General features: G+C 47.1%; 7 protein-coding genes across 7 annotated transcripts; 2 read left to right on the top strand and 5 right to left on the bottom strand.

Annotated features, from left to right (window-relative positions):
• Positions 1–1,618: 1,618 nt before the first annotated feature.
• On the bottom strand, positions 1,619–4,417 carry EYB26_001248 (uncharacterized protein; the record flags this gene model as incomplete). Its single annotated transcript, XM_054260559.1, has 3 exons — positions 1,619–4,060; positions 4,124–4,281; positions 4,399–4,417. The coding sequence occupies 3 exons, from the start codon at positions 4,415–4,417 to the stop codon at positions 1,619–1,621; spliced, it is 2,619 nt and encodes an 872-aa protein (XP_054116534.1).
• A 720-nt stretch (positions 4,418–5,137) lies between these two features.
• On the bottom strand, positions 5,138–5,967 carry EYB26_001249 (uncharacterized protein; the record flags this gene model as incomplete). The annotated part of the gene is made up of 2 exons (XM_054260560.1): positions 5,138–5,808; positions 5,928–5,967. The coding sequence occupies 2 exons, from the start codon at positions 5,965–5,967 to the stop codon at positions 5,138–5,140; spliced, it is 711 nt and encodes a 236-aa protein (XP_054116535.1).
• A 650-nt stretch (positions 5,968–6,617) lies between these two features.
• Positions 6,618–8,141, bottom strand: EYB26_001250 (uncharacterized protein; the record flags this gene model as incomplete). Its single annotated transcript, XM_054260561.1, has 2 exons — positions 6,618–7,956; positions 8,131–8,141. The coding sequence occupies 2 exons, from the start codon at positions 8,139–8,141 to the stop codon at positions 6,618–6,620; spliced, it is 1,350 nt and encodes a 449-aa protein (XP_054116536.1).
• A 1,034-nt stretch (positions 8,142–9,175) lies between these two features.
• Positions 9,176–10,439, bottom strand: EYB26_001251 (uncharacterized protein; the record flags this gene model as incomplete). The annotated part of the gene is made up of 2 exons (XM_054260562.1): positions 9,176–10,052; positions 10,108–10,439. The coding sequence occupies 2 exons, from the start codon at positions 10,437–10,439 to the stop codon at positions 9,176–9,178; spliced, it is 1,209 nt and encodes a 402-aa protein (XP_054116537.1).
• Positions 10,440–12,203: 1,764 nt separating this feature from the next.
• On the bottom strand, positions 12,204–13,727 carry EYB26_001252 (uncharacterized protein; the record flags this gene model as incomplete). Its single annotated transcript, XM_054260563.1, has 1 exon — positions 12,204–13,727. The coding sequence occupies one exon, from the start codon at positions 13,725–13,727 to the stop codon at positions 12,204–12,206; it is 1,524 nt and encodes a 507-aa protein (XP_054116538.1).
• Positions 13,728–15,123: 1,396 nt separating this feature from the next.
• Positions 15,124–16,365, top strand: EYB26_001253 (uncharacterized protein; the record flags this gene model as incomplete). Its single annotated transcript, XM_054260564.1, has 1 exon — positions 15,124–16,365. One exon carries the CDS (start codon positions 15,124–15,126, stop codon positions 16,363–16,365), a length of 1,242 nt encoding a protein of 413 aa, XP_054116539.1.
• Positions 16,366–17,175: 810 nt separating this feature from the next.
• Positions 17,176–21,669, top strand: EYB26_001254 (uncharacterized protein; the record flags this gene model as incomplete). Its single annotated transcript, XM_054260565.1, has 10 exons — positions 17,176–17,340; positions 17,394–17,528; positions 17,591–17,620; positions 17,686–17,750; positions 17,809–18,241; positions 18,297–19,100; positions 19,158–20,057; positions 20,105–20,309; positions 20,361–20,811; positions 20,868–21,669. 10 exons carry the CDS (start codon positions 17,176–17,178, stop codon positions 21,667–21,669), a joined length of 3,990 nt encoding a protein of 1,329 aa, XP_054116540.1.
• Positions 21,670–22,273: the final 604 nt, after the last annotated feature.

Below are 22,273 nucleotides of genomic sequence, written 5' to 3' on the forward strand. Positions count from 1 at the left end.
GATGCCCTTCTCTCAACTTTGCCCCTACTGCTTAGCAGACGCGGAATTGCCGACTTGGGTAATGTTGATGTCACCACGGGCAGTCGCTCGTCTGTACTGCCGTCAGGATATCAAGTCCCTGGAGAGATACCCTTAGACGCTGGCTTCGGACAGGAGAACAAACACGACCACTTCTTTCTACACCAAAACATGCATTTTGCAGCGATTATTGGAACTGCGGTGTCTCAGTTCAATCCAAATACACCCAGATACGACGTAGCACACCCTGATTTCTGTGGAATAAATGGTACTCACCATATCAGTTTGGAATACTTGCCGCCGGCAAATATCCACTGGAGTATATCAGAGCTTGTTGTGATTAAACATTTGAAAACGTGGCTTCGATCCTCTTCTTGGCTGGACAACCGCTAATTGTACCAATCCATACCATCATGTGAAAAAAGGTTCTTCGGCAATACCACTTGGGTATACAAAAGGGCTACCTACCCTACCCCTGCGCTCTGTTTAGCGGCCTAGGGATTTTGCAATTATTTGCCGATCCAAATCCTGTGACCACCACCGTACATCGCACACCCAATCTGGACTATCGTTCTGAGTCCAACTTGATCCTGGTCTCTAGTAACTAAGACACAGACAAGTGTGCACGACACATATAAGACAGGAGGTAGCGCTGATTCTGGTGAAGCAACCATGATCCACGACTCAGTCTATCCGGATCATATTTAAAGGACTAAAACCCGTCGACTCAAGATGCGCCGGTTGGGCAAGCGTGTATTGACAGGACAGTCAGGACTCATGTGGAATTAACCATTCTTTAGAGCTTTGCTTTGCACCGAGAATGCTAAGGTCTCAGGCAATAGCCGTCTACTGCGTACCACGCCGCAAGGCGTCAAGTTTGTTTAGTAGACGTCATATGGATAAGTGAGAAAGAATATTATGCTGTGGTATTTATCTATGGTAGGTTCGATTCAGTAGTAGATTCGTAGTATTTATGAGTAAGCGCTTACGTGTAACTAACAGTTAACCAAATTTCTAAAACTTGCAGTTCAGTAATTGAAAGCCTGGGGGGCTAGAAGTCATCACGTGTCTCGACAGGGCATGCATGGAGCTAAGAAATTGTATAATTATGGTCCATACTCATGAACCTGGGTATTCTCATCGGGGAGGCGACCCACGCTATCCCATCCCTCCCACTGTAAGTCAACACCTCTCAGGGACAAAAAGAAAGACTGACTCACCCTCCTTCCAGGGTGGCACTACGTACTTACTCATGTCTATAGTCCAGAGCCCAATCAAGCGACAGATCTCTCCGATCTAAGCATAAAATATGTTCTACAATTAACCCAATATGTACCAAGGAATGAACTATAACAGATATAGAATTACTGCCACTATATCAAATAAGAAAATACACATGATAAAACTATCAAATAATCCAAAGAAAACGCCAAGTATTGAATCAAAGCAACAGAAAGTAAACATGATGGAAATGCAAACATTCAAAAATCGTAACAAGCGTGTGAACCTATTTGGTGGGTGTGGAAACAATACACAGGGTGGGTAAGGGAAATACTAGAATACAAAAGAAAAAAAAAGTGGTGGAGACAGCTCTGGTTCTCTAACCACTGCACATAATGCAAGCCTCCTTGTTTTCGATGCTGCACTGAAGAACTTTTTGAGCGTAGATGTCCTGCTCCGAGTCACCGTTCTCGCCGGCTTCAGCTTCTTCAGTCTCAGGTTCAGTCTTGTCCTGAGCAATCTCAATGGGTTGAGCTACACCATTGACGCGAGAAGTCGAGACAGGTTGCAATGGGTCTGGAACACCATTTCCGTTAGCAACGACAGGCTTCTGGTCGTACATTGGACGAGGAACGGAAGCATAGGAGTTGCTAAAGGCAGCTGGAGCTGGCGAACGCTTCTTGCTGATGCCATTGGCGCGAGCGACATTCGTGTCTTCCACCTTCAATTGTTCTTGGTCAACAGTAAACTGAATAGGAGCGCTGGCAGCCATTGTACGCAGGTAGTACATTCCAGTCTTCAGGCCCATCTTCCAACCAGCAAAGTGCATACTGGTGATCTTGCCCATGGTAGGCTCCTTCATGTGAATGTTGAGGGATTGGGACTGGTCAATGTAAGCACCACGGTCGGCAGCCATTTGAAGGATCGATCGCTGAGAGATTTCCCAGACAGTTTTGTAGAGAGCCTTGATGTCTGCGGGGATATTGGGGATGTTCTGAACAGATCCACCGTCGGCGATGATTCGGTTCTTCATGTTGTCAGACCAAAGACCGAGGTCAACAAGGTCCTTGAGCAACCATGGATTGACAACTTGGAACTCTCCGGCCAAGACACGACGAGAGTAAATGTTCGATGTGTAAGGCTCGAAGCACTCATTGAAACCTAGAATCTGACTGGTACTGGCAGTAGGCATAGGAGCAACGAGAAGACTGTTGCGGACACCATGCTGGCTGATCTGTGCCTTGAGCGAATCCCAGTCCCAGAGGTCTGTGGGAGTGCGCTCCCACATGTCGTATTGCAAGATGCCTTGAGAGACAGGAGAGCCCTCGTAGGTCTCGTAAGTGCCATGCTCCTTGGCAAGCTCGATGGAGGCAGTCAAGGCACCGTGATAGATGGTCTCGAAGATCTGAATGTTCAGCTGCTTGGCCTCTGGTGAGTCAAAGGGAAGTCGGAGAGCAAGGAATGCATCAGCCAGACCATTCACACCGACTGCAATAGGACGGTGACGGAAGTTGCTCTTCTTGGCCTCGGGCACAGGGTAGTAGTTGATATCGATAATCTTGTTAAGGTTTCGTACAAGCACCTGAGTAACTTCGTGCAATTTACCAAAGTCATACTCGCCACGAGCAGTATCAACAAAGGTAGGCAGAGCAAGAGAAGCCAAGTTGCAGACAGCAACCTCATCAGGAGCACAGTATTCAATGATCTCTGTGCAAAGGTTGGAGCTACGGATAGTACCAAGGTTCTTTTGATTGCTCTTCTTGTTGCAAGCGTCCTTGTAGAGCATGAAAGGGTTACCGGTCTCGGTCTGAGCCTCAAGGATGGCGTACCAAAGCTTCTGGGCCTTGACAGTTCGGCGACCACGACCTTCTCTCTCGTACTTCTCGTACAGAGCATCAAACTCTTCTCCGTAGACGTCAGCGAGACCTGAAGCCTCGTTAGGGCAGAACAAGGTCCAGTCTTGGTTGGCCTCTACACGACGCATGAAGAGATCAGGAGTCCACAAGGCATAGAACAAATCACGAGCTCGGACTTCCTCTTTGCCGTGGTTCTTGCGGAGGTCCAGGAACTCAAAAACATCCGAGTGCCATGGCTCAAGGTAGATAGCAAAAGCACCAGGGCGCTTGTTACCACCCTGATCAACATATCTGGCGGTGTTGTTGAACACTCTGAGCATAGGCACAAGACCGTTTGAGGTACCATTGGTTCCACCAATGTACGAGCCAGTGGCACGGATGCGGTGGACATTGAGACCAATACCACCGGCAGACTTGGAGATCATAGCACATGTCTTGAGAGTGTCGTAGATACCCTCAATACTGTCCTCCTTCATGTCCACAAGGAAGCAAGAAGCGAGTTGTGGTCGAGGAGTACCTGCGTTGAACAAAGTGGGAGAGGCGTGTGTGAAGTATTTCTGTGACATCAAGTTGTATGTCTCGATGGCTTTCTCGATGTTCTCGCCGTGAATTCCAACGGCAACACGCATGATCATGTGTTGAGGACGTTCGGCAACCTTGCCATTGATTCTGAGGAGGTAGGAGCGTTCAAGAGTCTTGAAACCAAAGTATTGGTAGTTGAAGTCACGGTCATAAACAATAGCCGAGTTCAACTCTTCGGCGTGCTTCATAACTGTCTCATACATCTCACCCGATATCATGGGCGCTGCCTTATTGTTCTTGGGGTTGACATAATGGTACAGATCTTCGATAACAGCAGAAAATTGCTTCTTGGTCTGCTTGTGTAGGTTGGAAACGGCGATACGAGCGGCGAGGACAGCGTAATCGGGGTGAGTGACGGTCATGTATGCAGCAGTCTCGGCGGCCTTGATATAACTGTTAACTGTTGTTCAAGATTGAATGCAATGCAAATTGCAATGAGAACTAACCAAGTTGTCCAATTCCACTGTGGTGACACCCTGGTATACACCAGAGATAACTTTTTGCGTGATGGCAGCAGCATCCACATGGTCGGGGTCTAGACCATAACACAGTCTCGACACACGAGCTGTGATCTTGTCGAATTGTACGCGTTCCTTGCGTCCATCTAGAGGTTGTCAGTACACGCTCTTTCCATCACACGTAGTGAGAGATTCACGACACGACAGCATGGTAATGCATGCACCACAATTTGTCGACGTCACATGGGAATAGAAATGCTTACCTCTCTTAAACACATACATTTTGATGTGTTCTTCACGCGTAACGACGTGAACCGACTCTCTTCAATAAGGTGTAGGGGAAACGAGGACGTCGAGGGTATCTTTATTCAAATGATGAATCTATAAAGAAGAGTGGCAACAATGCAATAGAGATACAATCAAGTAGAAAAGATGCTATTGAAAGAATGCCCTAGGAGAAGGGTTGTTGGAAGAGAGAATAGAGGAAGGGAGTGCCAGAGTTGAAATAAACTGAGAGGGGCAGAAAACATGGTATTTGATTCCTAAGCCAGGACGCGTCTCGTTTCCTGGGAAGACGCGATTTCGTGTTTAGAGCTTTTTCATTAGTTTTCTGGTGGTCCGAGTGGTGGCTGTAGCGCGCCTCAGATCACGTGATCTATGTTTTGCGTTGAGAAACCATTCCGTAACACTTTAGCCTGAAACAGCAGGCGGTCAGCTGTGCCCCGATCACAGGGGTAGTAAGTTAGTTAGTTACTGTTTAGGCAACAGACGGCAGTATAACATCACGTGGCTCTGTGCTCATGATTGGTTCGTTCTACTTGGTTCGTCATCGGACTCACATGGCTCTTTGAGTCCTTGCTTGGGCATGACATGGACCATCGATGCATTTAATCTGTTGCTGAGGAGCAGCTATTCGTAATGTGATGAGTCGGATGCATAGCCAGGTCCTGATTGTGTTGTATCTTCGCCGATTTGCATACATGAGCGTCGTCGTTGCCGACCTCAAGCCGAGAATTTCTCATCAAAAGTGCTCACAATAATCTCATCCACCGGTAACCTAAAGTCCACAATCTCCTGCCCATTCAACAAATCATTCTCCCTCGCCCGCTTATCGGCATCCGCCTCATCCCTCGCAATCCCCGCCTCAACATGTCTTTTAATCAGTCTCTGCCTGGCAGTCTCAAAATCCACCTCGACAAACCAGAGCTCATCCATAAGAGCCGCTGCTTGATTCCATGGTTCTTTGTTTAGACTCAAATAGTTTCCCTCAAAAATCAGGACACGGGCCGTAGCAAGGATGGGAATATCATCTTCCACAGGGTCCTTGACAGCATGATCAAAGCTTGGCGCAAATATTGTATTCGTCGTTGCCGTTAATGGCTCTCGTAGTAGTTGGACAAGCTGTAAGAATTTATCTGGGTTGAATGTGAATGCTGCTCCTCTTCGGGCAGCTGCAAACACCGGGTCTGGCATGGCTGCGAGTTCGGCTCGTGTCAAATGATAGCCGTCCATAGGCACGAATGTGGCGATTGATGGTGAGCCGGGGGCATGTTGTGTGTATAGATTATTGATCCGGTTTGCGATTACTGCTGCTAACGATGACTTTCCTGATCCGGGTATGCCACTGATGGCTATCATGAGCCGGGATGTCTCTGGTGTAGCTAGGAACTTGTCTAGATGGATGAAGCGTCAGTATCATGATGTAATATTACTTTGTCTGAAATTATGTTTGTGTGCTCAAGATCTAAGATACGACACAAGTTCACAAGAAAGAGAAATAAAATGCGCGTACCCCATGTCTTTTTCACTAATCCGTCCACTTGCTCATCCATCTCGATCAGACGGATAAATTACGTCTGTCGAGTTTTATATGAAGAAGCCGTCTTGCCTCTTTGGATAACTGGAGTAACAGCCACGGGCCGTTCGTTCTATGAGTTTTCTTTTATTGTCAGTCAGGGACTCCTGAGGACGTGACTCGTAAACAATATTACTATGGTGGGGTGGCAGTTGGGGATGTCGGACGAGACTGCGCCGTCCGGTGGATTCTAGAAAGGGTATCCGTACTCCGTAGTCCGTAGAGCTATGGAGTTCGTGGAGCAGATTTAAGCAGTAGCTTGTAAACTTGGAGTTGGGGTTCCAAGAACAGGTCAAGGAATTATTACTATCTTGATCTATGTGGGGCAGTCCCTTCAATTAAGTTGGTCACCTGATGGATATAAAATTTGTGATACAAACACTATGTACACTCAAACATTGCGTTGGACTTTTGTCGTACAACTGTCGACCATATTATTAAATAGCTCAAAAGGCAACATCATAAACCCATTGAAAGGGAATAAGTCGTATGGTAGAAGTGACAACACCACAAACGCCGTCGCCTGCCCATGCACGTACGTACTGCCAGCACACGTGGTTGCTGATAAATGTACAAATCTCACCAGGAGATATAGAATGAAAAAAAAAAGTGTAAACATGCAGTCGCTCATGATTCATCAGCCGCATCATTAACGTGGTCTGGAGACCCATCGCCAACGTCTAATTGGCGACCCATGGTGCGAGGCAATCCTGCTGCCGCCCACCAACCGTCAGGAACATGTTCCCGCTGAGCTAAACGATCAACAATCGCCTGCATATCCACACCGGGAGATAGATCGTGTGAGATGAAAGAGATAGATGGGAGTCCTGATGATCGTGACAATCTTGGAACTGGAGGCTGACTGTCTTGAGTAGACCCAATCGCCGACATAGATTCAAGAAGTCGAGATCGTGGATGTTGGCGTTGACGAGAAGATCCCGAACGATGCAACCCTAGTTCTGATTCTGTCTCGGTATCTGAATCCGTGGCATGCTCCGGAATATCACAAGGGTTAAAGAAATCAGGGTAAGGTTCTAGGATCATATGCACCGTAGCGGTCGGGCCCGAGTGCGTCCGCTGTGTCTGAGACGACTGACTCTGACGAGTAGATTCAATAGCACGGCTAGAGTTGGTAGCAGCATTAGATGTGAATGAGGAATCAGCGCTGGGTAAGTTGGGATCAGGCGTAAGAGTAGTCAAAAGTGTTTCCCATGCGTTATCCAGGTCATCATCAGGGCTAGCACTACGTTGTCGATCACCTAGGCCATCAATGCCTTGTTGAAAAGAAGCCGTATTTCCGTTGTTATTGTTGTCGCTGACCGATCGATGACCCACACGACGTAGATACCGCACACCAGGTGCTGGTCCATCTTCCATCATATGCACTGGCGGCCGCACAACCGCTGGTGGGGGTGATCTCGTTTCGGTACGGGCTGAAGGGGCAGAACTATCGTGCCTGAATGCAGGCGCGAATCTAGGAGAGTAGGGGAAACTGTCGGCTGCCTGTCGGATCCTGGCGTAATCTCCCAAAGACGAGCGTTGAAGTACTTCACTTGGCGACCATGGAGGGGTGGGCATTTCGAAGCGCAGGGAAGATTCGCGTGGGATGCGAAGACGCCGACCGGGTTGGTTATGTCGCAATGCATCCCGAAGCAATCGCGAGCCCTCCTCTCGCCGGGCAGAATCAGTTAGAGCAGTGGCATCCCTCGACGTCGAGTCTACCAAGCTGACGTCTCCAAACACGGCGCTCTGTCGAAGAGGTGGATTATCGAGGAGATTTTCTAGTTGTTGTAGGGTGTCCAGTTGAGAGGCGGACAAAGAATTGCGAGGAGATATGCTGTTCGAGCTTGTTTGCGAAACGACATGTCGCACGGCTCCTCTGCGACGAATAGAGGAGCGCGAGTGGGCGCAAGGGTCACTTTTGACAGAACTCTTGAGCTCGGGAGGAGAAGGCGGACGCCACAAACTACATATTACATGGCGATGTTAGTTGGCACTTGCGATCAAGAATATTGACTCTCTTGAGTCTTCTTGTTGGTGGGCAGCCGGGTCAGGCTGCAAGGCAAACAAGTTGGCGCGCGAGTTGCGTAGCAGTCCTGAGCCGCGACACCGACACCGCGCGCGGACCGGATCAACTTACGGAATACCCATAATGAGGATCCAAAAAACACACGAAAAATCTGCGATGAGAAGACAACGATGATAATAATACAGTAATAGGCGCAGTCAGCGTGCGCGAAGAATATTCAAGGAGTACGGGAGTACTCAAAGTCGGTAAGGTCGTAGGGACGAGAATAACAGAGACAGACAGACCCTGAGAGAAAGAGGGAAGGTGGCTGGCAAAATCGGCGGCAAGTTGCAACGATCATCTGGAGGGCGGGTCCGTGGGGAGGCACGCATGTGGAAACACCGCCAGCCAATCAGAACACGTCATCGCCAGACAGTAGATCTTAGAGCGTTGAGCCAACTCATACATACAGTTCGATGGGACGAAGTAATGAGTAATGAGTTACTGTTAGTCGACACGACAACATGTCTGTTTTTTTCTTGTCCGTCATTCCAAGCTTGATGATACCTCGGGAACGCTGGACATGAACGTCGTTGAGACGTACCCAAACAGGCAATCAGTATCGTGTGCAGTCACGTGATCGTGTTGCTCATTGTCACGTGACGGTCCGACTAGCTACTATTAGAATCTAGAGGCTTAGCTGAGATGACAAGCCAAAACCTGGTGTATTGGAGAATGACTAGGTTCGCTATCCTCTAGATAAATACTACTCTTCTGTGCGCGGTGCCTCGGCGGTGCCTAATCCGGTAATCATGAGGGAGCTCCCGTCAATTTCTTCACCGCCCGGCAGAATACCGGGACCGATCGCTTCAATGATCACCTCATACTAGCCGTTCCTGAAGTCCATCTATCACATTATTGCTAGTGATTAGTATCTAGTTGATCCAGTACTAGTCCGTAATTCCATACCAAAGCAGTCTTTTATTTTCTTGTGATAGTTTCTTGAAGCGTCATGTAGGATATTTCGTAACAGTACTGCGTAAGGTCACTTTCTCTGGTTCCTATGGGAGTCAAAGCATACTTTTCGCTTCACTCAATCCATTTTAGTTGCTAATCGTGCTAAACCGCCCCAACACCCCTCCATTACTAGCGTAAATTCCTTATCCTCTATCTTAACTCAAACCATAGGTACACCTAGACCGGCCTGTTTAGCGAAACCGACTCGAGGATGTCCGGAAATGCCGTTGTCGAAAATAACGTACTGGGATTTAAGGAACATGGCGCCGAGAATATTGAGGTCAGGCCTAGGGGCGATCTGGATACCACCATAGCAAAGCGTACCAATGGCCTTATACTTGATGTATTCACCCGGAAGGAGACCAATGTGAGAACCAATGTTAAGAGAAAAGGGAGGAATGTTTTCCCTGCAATCAAAGGCCCATCCACCCATATCATAAGAGAAATAAGCAGACCTAATACTAGCGTAGTACATTTCGACAATATACTGATCAAGAAGGAGAAGACTACAACCAGTATCGACTATAGCATAGAAAGGGTATACAAGGGAAGGAGCAGAACCAATAGAGAATCCATCCACAGTAATATTCCAGTATCCGTGGCTAGAATAAACAGGCGTATAAGTGATGTTCCCTTCATATTTACTGGGATCAATAAAGCCAAAATCATAGGCACCAGGAGCTTGATGCTTAAGGTAAGCAGCAAAGACCGGGATCTCAAGGCTCCCCTTAACATTCTCATAGAAAGTATACGTCGGCGTAGGTCGCAACATATTCAACCAAGGGAAGGCCAATCCCACGATACCATCTAATGCATTCCTCAGAATTTCCCCGGGTGAATTGAGGTACATAGCGACCTCAACAACCTGGGCAGGACACGTAACCTGGCCGATCTGAACTTTATCTATATATGCAATGCCCCCAACACTGCTGCCATCACCATATTCAAGATGCCAACTATGATCTGGTAGTAAGTGACCAGTGCTAGGATCATAGGTACGAGGTCCAGCAGTAGGGGTATCCCTAGTCTTAACCCACCTATATCAGTTAGTTTATATACGTGTAAACATAGAGAATGAAGGTAAATATATACAAGTCAGCAGAACCGGTGTCTAATTCAACCAATAACTCGCTATCACCAACTATGATAGGAGAAAAGTATGCAACATCATATTTATAGATATTAACGACAACTGAGCCAGCCTGACCAGGGTTACCAGGGTTACCGGACCTAGCAGCTAAGGCGAGATAATTAGGAATATCAACACCATATTTGCTAAAAGCCCTGGCGTATTTAGCGGCTGGGTGGACACGAGAAACATTAATAGGAACTAAGTTAATAGAGAAATTACTACTGAGGGTAGGGGCAGAAGCAGCGAGGGCCGAGAGGGCTAACCCAGAGACAATGGTCTTGGAGTTAATCATTTTGACAGAGATGAGAAGAAAAAAATGATTGATTGAGGGACCTTAACTTGATCTTTATAACCTTTTAATTTTGATCCTGAAGATAATCTACTCGTGGCCGTGGGCCATGGAAATGATGATGGAGTGTCTCTTTCAGACCACGTCACTATTGCTAGAGGCACGGATGGTGGTAGTTACACGGTTACCTTTGACGCTGAGAATGGGCCTCGTGAAGTGGACAAGCGTCTTGCTCAGGGAAGGTGGGATGGAGGAGAAATTGTAGGCGCACATCTTAGAGGAGATTGAACAGGCTACAGCCTACAGGCAAAAGCTCATAACTCTATTCTGCTTAGTTAGTTAACTACTTTTCGGTGTACGTACGTAATTTAATGCTGTGCATGTAACTATTATCATGACTCGTGTGATATAACGCAAGTCCCCACATATCGCCAGATATCATAGACAAATGTAGAGCTGGTACTTGGTAGGGTTGGTTGGGTTTTTCTTGGTGAGCTTTGGATTGGGTTCTAGTTAATCATTCATCCACTCACAGTCATCCATTATACTCATGGCGTTTGATTTGTTTGTGTTATGAGCTGACCTCATGTTGGTATGGTTCGGGCGAAGCCCTCACTAAGCATGCAGCGCCGACATTCTTACTTGTCTACATTCCTACGTCGCTATGCAACACCTGCTGGAACCCTTAGCTTCCCCTTCCCATATAACATTCTATATGCCCAGAGAACCTGTTGTTTTTCCTTTCTCTCCTTTATTCCTCATGTTATGTTTTCTATTCGGTTTTTACTCCTATACTGAGTACCAGGCGGGACTAGCCCGTAACAGTTTGCGTTGCATATGACCAAGGCGGCAAGGCTCCCCTTTAGATCTTCACGACCACATCTATAATAACCCTAACTAACTAACTAACTGACAGACGATATTTTACAGCTGTCCCGGATGCGGTTGTTGCAGCGCATAAATCCAATCGGCTGCTCTCATTGGATATCAACCGGTCCTCATCACAAGGATTTGCCAAGAGAACTCCTTACTAAATTAGCGTCCACAGTCTTACACATAATTATGTATGGCAACCTATGTCCAATAGTTTCCCTTCAGATAGACACACAAGACACACAGAATACGATACGTTACACGTTCCCACTTTATTTCTCACTAACTAACTAGTTAACTAACTAACTAGTTAGTTAACGTAATCGGTAAGCGGTTCGGCCACCTTCAATACACATACAAAATGGCATATGTTCGTACCATCCTTACTCAACATCCAGTGGGAATCTCGATTCACGATGCATATATTGGTATTGGGTCACTTATTATAATAAGAATATTTAATTTGAAATAGTATAAAGCATATTTTTTAATTAGGTGGTGACTATTAAGGAAATTCAAATCAAAGACATTAGATTCGGAATCTGTGGATTATTCACATACAAAATGCGGGAGATTTGTTCTCAGACGCTCTACGCTGCGCTCCGAGCTAGGTTTAGCGCCAATTGGGCCAACCGCCCGGCAGAATAGCTAGCAGCGTAGGAAAGCGGCTGAGGAACTGAGATAAGTGGCCGACTTGCTTAGTTAGATGGCCGAACCGCTTACCGAATACGTTAGTTAACTACCTTGTCGTCTAATTAGTTAGGTAAGTCAATCTCCTTAATATGCTGGAAATTTTTTTCATTTCAATTTGCCTGTATACATATTGATTCTCGATGAGTACTAATGCTAATGAGGATCAAGCCCTACAACTAGAAATTTCATAATGTTGGGCTATCAAGCAAAGGCTGTCTCGGCCAAGAAAGTCACATCGGCGTTGAAGGAAGCGGTGGCATCAAATGTATGCACGCCACCATTGCTGGCAGCATATAGCACGTTGTCGTAGTGTCGGAAATAGCGGGTGGGATAGCTCCAGCTTCGAAGCGAGGTGCCTGTGCCGCTAATGCCAGACTGCGGGCAGAATGTAGCATCTTCGTGGAACTGCTTGGTGCCATCGTCGGCGTTGAGCAAGAGCTCGAAGTTATAGTGACGGATGTAGCTGCCGGGGGTGTCAACGGACTCGAACGAGAAGCATGCACTGTTGCCAAGACCGGTGCGAACAGTCCAGCTGGCTTGCTCTTTGAGAGTGGTGGAGCTGGACGATGAAACAACCTGGGTGTTAACGGTGGTGCTGTTGTGTGCGATATAGCGTGTCGTGTATCCAGCAGTGGTGACATGCAGCGAAATCGCGGAGCCGACGGTGAGAGCTTTGCCGCTCGTCAACGACGTGGTAGCGTATTTGGCAGCCACGATGTTAGCCTGCACTGAATTTTCGGTGGCGTCCGTAGGGTAGCCGGAGGTCATGACACCTTCGTAGAATGTGCCCTGGGCGCCGTTGCTGTTATCACCGCCAATGCCGAGAATGATAGCACCCTCTTTGCTCATAGGATAATAGCCAGATACTTGTGGGCGTACACCACTGTAGTACGTGGACAACGAGCCGGATGCAGCATTACCACCCCGAATTGCCCAGAAGTTTGGCTCTCCCTTGACGACCGCGGTGACGAAGCGGTAAGAGAGCGACGGGTCAGCAGAATTCACACCGGTGCTCTCACCAGAGAACAGACCGTTCTCAAGATCAGCCATGATCCATGGCCCGTTGCCGGAGCCACTCCCCCAGTAGGTGGCATCACCATAATAGATGGCCTCCATGTGACCATTACCAGTATCGGTGCTGCTGGTCTCGGCATTGCCATAGTCGAAGCAGCATTGGCCATTGTAATGGGTTCCATCGAGCACCGCATACATGCCCTCCGCTGCGTCGCCGGTAGCTGTGCCCTTGACGGCGTTGTTACGGTAGCCGGTACCGGGTGAAATGAAGACACCGTACGCCTTCTGACCGTTCAATGTGACGGGTGCACCAATTGCGCCAGCCAAGTTGTCATAGCCATTGACGTCAGGACCATGGAAACCACCGGGCGGAGCCTGGGTAAGATGATTACCGCGGCCAGATTGGTCGTAGATTATCGTGATGAGGCAGGTCGTGTTGGCGCAAAAGGTATCTTGGGAGGCCGCATTGGCGACTCCACCAGCAGAAAGCGGCGAGATGTTGGTTGTAGCACCATCAGATCCACGTTTAACCTGATAGAGCGCGCCATTGTAGGAAGCATAAAGGGCACGAGTGGTGCTGTGCGCGGCAACGCAGGGTGTTCCGCCGGAGGAGTAGATGTCGCAAGGCCCAGTTGCGGCGACAAGGGAACTCGAGGCAATAAGGCCAAGAGCGAACAGGCTGGTGCGTTCGGGTTTTATTCTTGGAAACATGATGGGCACGTCTGCAAGGATTACTCTGTAGGAGATGATCGACGAGAGGCTTGAACGATTACTGAAGCAGAACAGGTTTCAAGCTGCGTAACCTATCTTTTATATCTTTCTCAATCTGCCGAGAATCAGATTCAGACCGGCTCATTTTGACAGGTGGCATGAATTTCTTCCAATAATTACAAACTCGATATACCTCCAATGCTGATGCTAATTACCGTTATACAGAGTAGGGGCCATTCAGAAGAATTGAGGAGCCTGGGAAACCCCTAAAAAAATTTCCTGTCCCTCTCCAGCGTTGCATAAAAACAAGCCTTGAGATGCATCTCAGGTTATTTCTCACGGGCATCAGAGGTGGAACAAAACGTTCCGTTTATTGTAATCTTTAGGCAACTAAAATTAAACGAATCACGGATCGGCAAGAAGAAGGTCTGGAGATTTCGATTTGCTAACAATAAGATCAGGTCTGAATATTATACGAGTAAGTGCCGAGCAACTGCCTAATACAGACAGAGACTTCAACTTGCCTGAGAAGAGGAGAAAACGCCGCGTGGAGTCAATGTGAATATTGGCCAATGAGATAGGATGTCGGAGAGGCCTCGGATCCTTCCATAGAAGCTAACTTAGTGAAAAAAAGCCCTAGTTAGTTAGGTGATCCCCAGTGCTAAATAAGTTACGTAGTATAACTCCTCATTTTCGAATGCCACAGACGTAGTTATGGAATGGAATTTATCCGACATGCAGTCTAATCAACTTTCATGCCATCCGAGGATCACCGTTTCGTTTTTGTCGACTACATTGGCTTAGGGAGGTCGGAGAAGTTCTCTTCTACTTTTCGCCTTTTAGCCGAATGCATTCTGTCTCAACAGCATCGTCCCTTTGGCATCCAAGTAGGCGCCAATGATTGTTTGCGAACGGAGTTTAGCTCGTGTGCGCAGTCAAAACTTGAGCTGTGGTCATCTGTACAATAATATGAAAAGTAAACGGAAGGCGTGTGTATGTAGTAGAGCTGTGAGTGAGACTCAGTGAGCGGTGTTGAGAAATCGATTCCTGCTGTCTGATTGGTCACCGTAAATAATCGCTCGGGATGATGGCACGTGAACTTCATAGGAATCAGCATTTTCTTATCGAACGCCGTACCCACATTGCACCAACAACTTGAAGGAAATCAATGCCATGAGTCAATCAGTCGGTATACAATTCCCGATGGCGTTGAGCCACGACTCCTGATTTGAGTTTTCAGCCTGGTAAGAACACTTGCTTTGTATCAAACCTTTCACTCAATGACCCGTGCTCACAGTACAATTGAAAAACCGCAGACCGAACCATGACCGTGTCACACAGACAAGCACCGAAAACTACAGGCCCTTGACCGAGCAGCAGTCACCCAAACAGAGGCATGATTGAATTAGGCCTCTCCCGAATATCCCGGCTTGTTCAGCAGTCAGCATTCACCTGGAAAGCAATCCACGTCGCTGGGACGAATGGCAAGGGCTCCATCACATCATACGTCTCCGGTCTCTTGACGGCCGCCGGCGTTCGATGCGGCCGGTTTACCTCGCCTCATCTGATCGACCGATGGGACTGTATCACTATCAACGATAAGACCGTCCCAGAATCTTTGTTCCGCCAAGTTGAGGAACAGATTAAACAGCGCAACCGTTCATTAGGTGTCGATGCTTCGGAATTCGAATTGCTTACCGCAACGGCCTTTGAAATTTTCGATCGAGAACATGTAGAGATAGGTGTTGTGGAAGTAGGAATGGGCGGTCGCCTCGACGCTACCAATATACTTTCGAATGTACTCGTATCCGTCATCGCAAAGATCGGTCGCGATCACGAGGCATTTCTAGGAAACTCGATACAAGCCATCGCCAATGAGAAGGCAGGAATTCTGAAAGCTGGCGTACCTTGCGTCATTGATGGCACCAACGAGGCCGAGGTGCTTCAGGTCCTACAGTCTCGCATTAAAGAGCTTGGTATTGATTCCACGATGGCGACGCCGGATATAGCGATTCAACGGTATCCAAAACTTGTTTCGTTATTCAACGATCTTGATCTGGAACCTCACCAAAGAACCAACATCGCCTGCGCAACTCTAGCACTACAAAAGGCTTTGGAACAAACCCAATCCCCCTTAAAGGTGGATGATCTTGTTCCGAGTTTATCGAAAATTGAATGGCCTGGTCGTTTACAGCTCCTTTCCGTCAAAGCTTTGATCGATCGCGATGAACCCATACTCATTGATGGAGCCCACAACGGACAATCTGCGAATGTACTCGCCGGCTTTGTGAACCGTAAGTTACGCCGACAGGGCGTGCCGGTAACTTGGGTGGTTGCTGTTTCCCACGGAAAAGATCTGTCCGAGATCTTACAGCCGTTGGTTCAACCTGGAGACAATGCTGCAGTGGTTACATTTGGGCCTGTTGATGGCATGCCTTGGGTTAAAGCTACGGATCCAGAACGGGTTGTCGAGCATATCAAGTCAATATCTGGCATAGGGAAGGTCGAAGCTTTTGGCGCCGATATTCCTTCTGCGCTCACTTGGGCATCGCAATCTGCTAGACAAGGGCCGTTAGTGATTGCCGGCAGCTTGTATTTAGTATCTGATGTCTTCCGGCTACTTCGATCTCAAGAATAGATATATACCTTGTATTATAGTATATAGAAGCTATATAGAAAGCACATTTTCCGTATTCACGGATGAAAGAACTCGAGGTACGTAGTACTAATATGTTATTTCGGTCTAGATTGAAAAAAGACTCAAAATAAAATTAAGGACATAAAGGGGCAAGGGGACAGCCAATGAATTAATTAAATGGGTTCTCATCGCCAACAGTTTTCCAAACTAATAGCGCCCTGTGGGCTGTTAGGGCTGAGTCTTCGGCTTGGGCAATGTTTATCGGCCTACCGTGATGTCAGCTTAGTTAGTGCGGAGAACACAACCACCTTCCAGTGACAACTTTTCCAACAAGGCTCGTCAAGCTTTTGATTCATAAGTATAACTGGATATTCGAAGGTTCTGAAGCAGAATTTGCTGCCAACTGTTTTGCTTACTTGCTCTGATTCAGTCTCGGTTCACAGCATGACATGAAACCAACTCCCAAAACGAGTCTCAGCTTACGCCCAACTGTTTGGATCACAACCACCCCTCGCCGAGCCGCCATACAATGTTCATGACCCTTCACGTTTTGTTTACAGCATTATACTGCCATTACGCTATAGATATAATACAGAAAATTCGAATCGACCGATAATTTAACCATAATCCGTTACGATCGTCCTCCTCCCTCCTACATGATATGCCTCTTTCCCCGCGTGTTTACACCCTTTCCCGCACTCGGCCTCTTTTCACTCGGAAACAGTCCCACAACTCGCGAGGCGCCAACCCAGGCTGCCATAGATACCATAGAATTTGAATTCGAGATTCTGTGCCCTTATATCGAGAAAAATGGTCAGCCGCTCAAACGACGCCGAGGAATCGTTCCTCCCGTCATCTCGCACCCCAGGAACACCGGTCAAGACACGATTAGCAAGATCGGGGACGAGCCCAACAAAAAGAGATGATAAGTCGTCAAAGTCGTTATCGAAGGATGATTCAGAACTCAAGGATTATGTATGCAGCATCGATCTGTCAACTATTACAAGCCCATACTAACGGGATTGAAGCAATTGGGCGATTGTCTAGGCAAGGGTGCATTTGGATCGGTGTATCGAGCCCTCAACTGGAACACCGGAGAGACAGTTGCAGTGAAACAAATAAAACTAGCTGATCTCCCGAAGAGCGAATTGAGAGTTATTATGGCACGTATCCAATGTACCTTTCGGGTCATCCTCAAGCCAGCTGCTGACTCGCATCCCTCCAGCTTGAAATCGATCTCCTCAAAGCTTTAGATGTAAGTCTGGGGACTGAAAAAACGTGTGGTCTTTTGGTCAATTGACTAATATCGCTAAATGTTAGCACCCTAACATTGTAAAATATCATGGTTTCGTGAAAACTCCCGAAATGCTCAACATCATCCTCGAGTACATCTTCCCCGAAAGTCCAATTCAACCATCAACAATATATGCTGATTCAATATAGGTACTGTGAAAATGGATCATTACATAGTATTGCAAAGAACTTTGGCCGCTTTCCCGAGAATCTCGTGGCTCTCTACATGTCGCAGGTCTTGCAGGGCTTGCAGTACCTTCACGACCAAGGTGTGATCCATCGAGATATTAAAGGTGCAAATATCCTCACGACCAAGCAAGGGCTCGTCAAGCTGGCGGATTTTGGTGTCGCTAGTCGCACAACCGGGTTACATGAATCGAGTGTTGTTGGCACTCCATATTGGATGGCGCCTGAAGTCATTGAGCTTTCAGGAGCGACGACGGCTTCAGATATTTGGAGTCTCGGTTGTACAGTGATTGAGCTCCTTGATGGAAAGCCTCCGTACCACAAACTACAGCCTATGCCGGCTCTTTTCCGTATAGTAAACGATGACCATCCTCCCCTCCCTCAAGGAGCATCACCCGTACGCAAATTCCCTCCTCTTATGATGGCGACCTCATTGCTAACGAGTTATACAGGGAGTTAAAGATTTCTTGATGCAATGTTTCCAAAAGGACCCCAACCTTCGCGTATCTGCTCGCAAACTTCTGAAGCATCCTTGGATTGGCAACGCTCATCGATCCGAATCAGTGGTTCCAAAGAAACCCACTGAATACGAAGAGGCAGTCAAGAGTGTCCAGGAATGGAACGAGGCCCTTCGCTCTCCGGACTCTACGACAATTAGAAGGCCAGGTCGAACTGACCCTCAAGGGCCCAATCACTCACGGCTTGATCCTATAAATACAGCATTAAGAACCAAGGACTTAACATCTCCTCGAACTATGTCTGGAAAATTTCGCTCTCCTGATCCGGAAGACAATTGGGACGACGATTTTGACTCCGCCATTTCGCCTCGTGCACTTGAACTCCCACATTTGCGACCATATGACCATCTCGGAGGAATACTCTCTTCGGAACAACTGAAAGCCTTTGCTTCTCTGGATGGTACCACTATGAGAGACCCGTTGGGTAGCTTTTCTGAAGTTGACACAACTTTTGGGGCTACAGACTCTGATCCGCTCGAGACGATTCGCCCACTGCCGCGGAAAGTGGTGGAGGAGAACAAACAGCATGTCAAGAGTCGGTCGCGTCACAGATCAAGCCAAAGCGTCCCGGTTGTTGCAGGTGTACAGGCACTTAATACTAAGCCGGGTAATTCTCCGTCAAAACACCTACGCCAACCACGCCCAACAGCTTTTTATTCAGAAAGCGCAGATGAGGACTTTTCAGATCTCATAGTTGCTAATGATGATGTTTTGGAACGTAAACTCGGGATGTTTTCGGTAAGTTATTTTTCTGCTTCTTTTCACTAATACCAGGGTACGCTTATGAATTATTAGGAAGTTGATGACAATGCCCCCAAGACCGCGTTGCTGATCCCAGCTCAAAGGAAGGTATCAATCGACAGTATCGACCCAAAAGAAAGTAAAACGAATTTCCCAATCCGACTAAAAACTAGAAGCTCCTTCAAACGTAGCAAATCTTCAATCGAGATACAAAAATTCACGGAGGATGAACATGATGAGGATTTTTCCGACATTTTCGGTAACGAAGAGAGCGGCCTACCAAAACCAGTCAGCGAGCATGGTTCAGAGAAAAACGCACTTATGCTGCAGTCTAAACTCTCCAATAATTCGTGGCTAGGAGACCAAGACGATGAAGATGACCCTTTCGCTCAATTAGAGGAGGGATTTGATGAAATGGACTTGGAAGCAAACATTGCCCGCGACAAATACGCCCGCCTACGTAACCAGGTTGAGAGTCTCGTCAGCTCTCTAAAGACTTCACAGGATGATGACGTGCTTGCGGACATTTCAGAGCAACTACTAGTCACTTTTGGCGATTTACCAGAAACGAAGGCAATCATCATTGGATCTCATGGCATGCTTCCCATGCTTGAGATACTAGAAGGCTGTCGGCGACGCGACATCATATTCAATCTGCTCAAGATCATCAACTCAATCATCTACAACGATTACGAGATACAGGAGAATCTATGTTTTGTTGGTGGTATTCCGATCATCAATGAATTCGCGTCGAAGAAGTACCCTCGCGAGATTCGACTAGAGGCTGCAACATTCGTGCAGCAGATGTATCAATCCTCGACTCTGACGTTGCAGATGTTTGTTAGCGCCGGTGGTCTCAATGTTTTGGTTGATTTTCTTGAGGACGACTACGAAGATGAGCGGGATCTCGTCCTGACCGGTGTCAACGGTATATGGAGCGTTTTTGAACTTCAAGTAAGTACGAGTTCAATGTTTTCTAGGTTGTCGTGCTGATCATATAGGGATCAACCCCAAAAAATGATTTTTGCAGAATCTTATCGCGAAATTCCGTACTGGACCCGTTATCGCTTGTGCTAAGCAGAGTACTCGATGAAGAGGAGGAATTAGCAAAAATAAGTGAGGGCCGCATAGCAAATATCTTTTTCATCTTCTCCCAAGCAGAAAATCATGTCAAGGAAATGGTTGCGGAAAGAACTGTACTACACAGTAAGTGTGACGGTCCCTATTCGTGAATTGAGAAACTAACAAGCATTATAGGAGTACTCAAGGAACTGAGACGCATGACCCCGACTCACCAGATCACAATGCTCAAATTTATCAAGAATCTCTCTATGCTTTCTACAACACTGGAATCGTTACAAAACTCGAATGCAATTGATGTTCTCACAGAACTTCTACGTTCCACCATGAAACAGCCTCACTTCAGGGAAGTTTCGAATCAGATCCTCAACACCATATATAACATGTGCCGGCTCAGCAAACCGCGACAAGAGGATGCAGCTTTGAATGGTATTATTCCTCTTTTGCAGAAGATAGTCAAGACGGAACGTCCTTTGAAAGAGTTTGCACTTCCTATTCTGTGTGATATGGCTCACTCAGGGAAAGTTGGCCGTCGTGAACTTTGGCGTAATAAGGGCTTGCCATTCTATATATCGCTTCTGTCTGATCCGTACTGGCAAGTTACTGCCTTGGACGCAATCTTTGCATGGTAAGTTCTTCTTCTTTTGACGAGTGAAACCATGACACACCTAACAAGGGATGTAGGCTCCAAGAAGAGACTGCTAAAGTGGAGGAACATCTACTAGAAGATCGTGCTGACGGCCTATCTTTTACTGATTCGATTGTCAAATGTCTAACAATTTCAAAAGCCAATGCTTTCGAAAACTTGCTGGAGCCACTCCAGAAACTTCTACGACTAAGTCCTCCAGTCGCATCAACGCTCGCTCGACCGGATCTATTCACTCGCATTCGTCAAAAGCTTCATCATACCAAGGCTGCCGTGCGTTTGAATTTGCTCCGAATTCTTTCAAGTATCTGTGACTCGACAGAAGAACAGAGCGATTTACTTGCACGCTGTGGCCTGTTGGATGCTATTAGAGAGCTCGAGAATGATCCAGCAATTCTTGTGAGAGATATGGCTGGCAAACTACTCAAATCCAACGAGCATCTTGAGAGCCTGTCAAGTGCAAAAAGAAGGCCATTAATGAGACGGACAAGTACTTCCGCTCTATCTCAACCTTCTGGTGGCAATTTGTCAAGGCCTACTACTCCCAATCTCAGACCCGGGCAGTCAAGAGGACTCTTCGATGTTGCTGAATCCCCCCGCCACCAGCGCAAGAGTCTACGACCTGTTACTCGAGATGGCAGCACATCAACTGGATCAACCGATAGCATCGGACAGGCGGCTGCTCGTAGTCGCGTGCCCCGAGCTATGAACAGTCGGCTATCCTTACTCGGCTCCCTTCCATCAGAAGAAACAAGGTCTCCTTCTTCGTTGAATCGGCCGCCGTCGGCGATCAACGCACGACGAAGACGCCAAACGAATAATGACATCGATTGGGCATGAAACACAATCTGCCACTAAAATCTTTCATTCCATTTTCTTTCCTCCTTTTGCATTCCTTTCCATAACTAATACCCTTCCGCCATGAGGCCCTTCAGTTCTGATTATGGACATGTTCATACTTATGCTTCTACTTTCCTTTGCATAGACCGGCGTCGTGGTACAAACAAAAGGTTATATTGAGGACGATTAATGCTTGGATCGTTGTATATGTCCATTGAAGGAGGATGCTCAATAAAAACGTTATTTATATGGCGTCTAGCATCTGTGAATACACAATGATATTGTTCTATCTGTCTGTCAAGAAGTTCAAGCACATGCACATAACACTGTGGCTTAGGGTTAATTCGCCAACCCTGAGTCGGAAAAACTAATTACCCTAATTGTTTGGTGCCGCAACCTTTCCGCCAGCCGTCCCGAGACCAAAAATTCGAGATTATTTATCTAGTGGCCAATTCTGCAAGACCAGGTTTCTTTTGCTCCTTAATCTAGATTCATTTTTTATTGTAAATATTTTTCCTTCCTCTGATAGATTATTTCGATCTTTGCGCGAGCCGCCGTTACGACCTTGACTATTACTGCGATTCTCGGCGGTTTTCGAAGCACA

This window comes from Talaromyces marneffei, chromosome 1 (genome assembly GCF_009556855.1).
Source record: "Talaromyces marneffei chromosome 1, complete sequence".
NCBI classification, from domain to species: Eukaryota; Fungi; Ascomycota; class Eurotiomycetes; order Eurotiales; family Trichocomaceae; genus Talaromyces; species Talaromyces marneffei.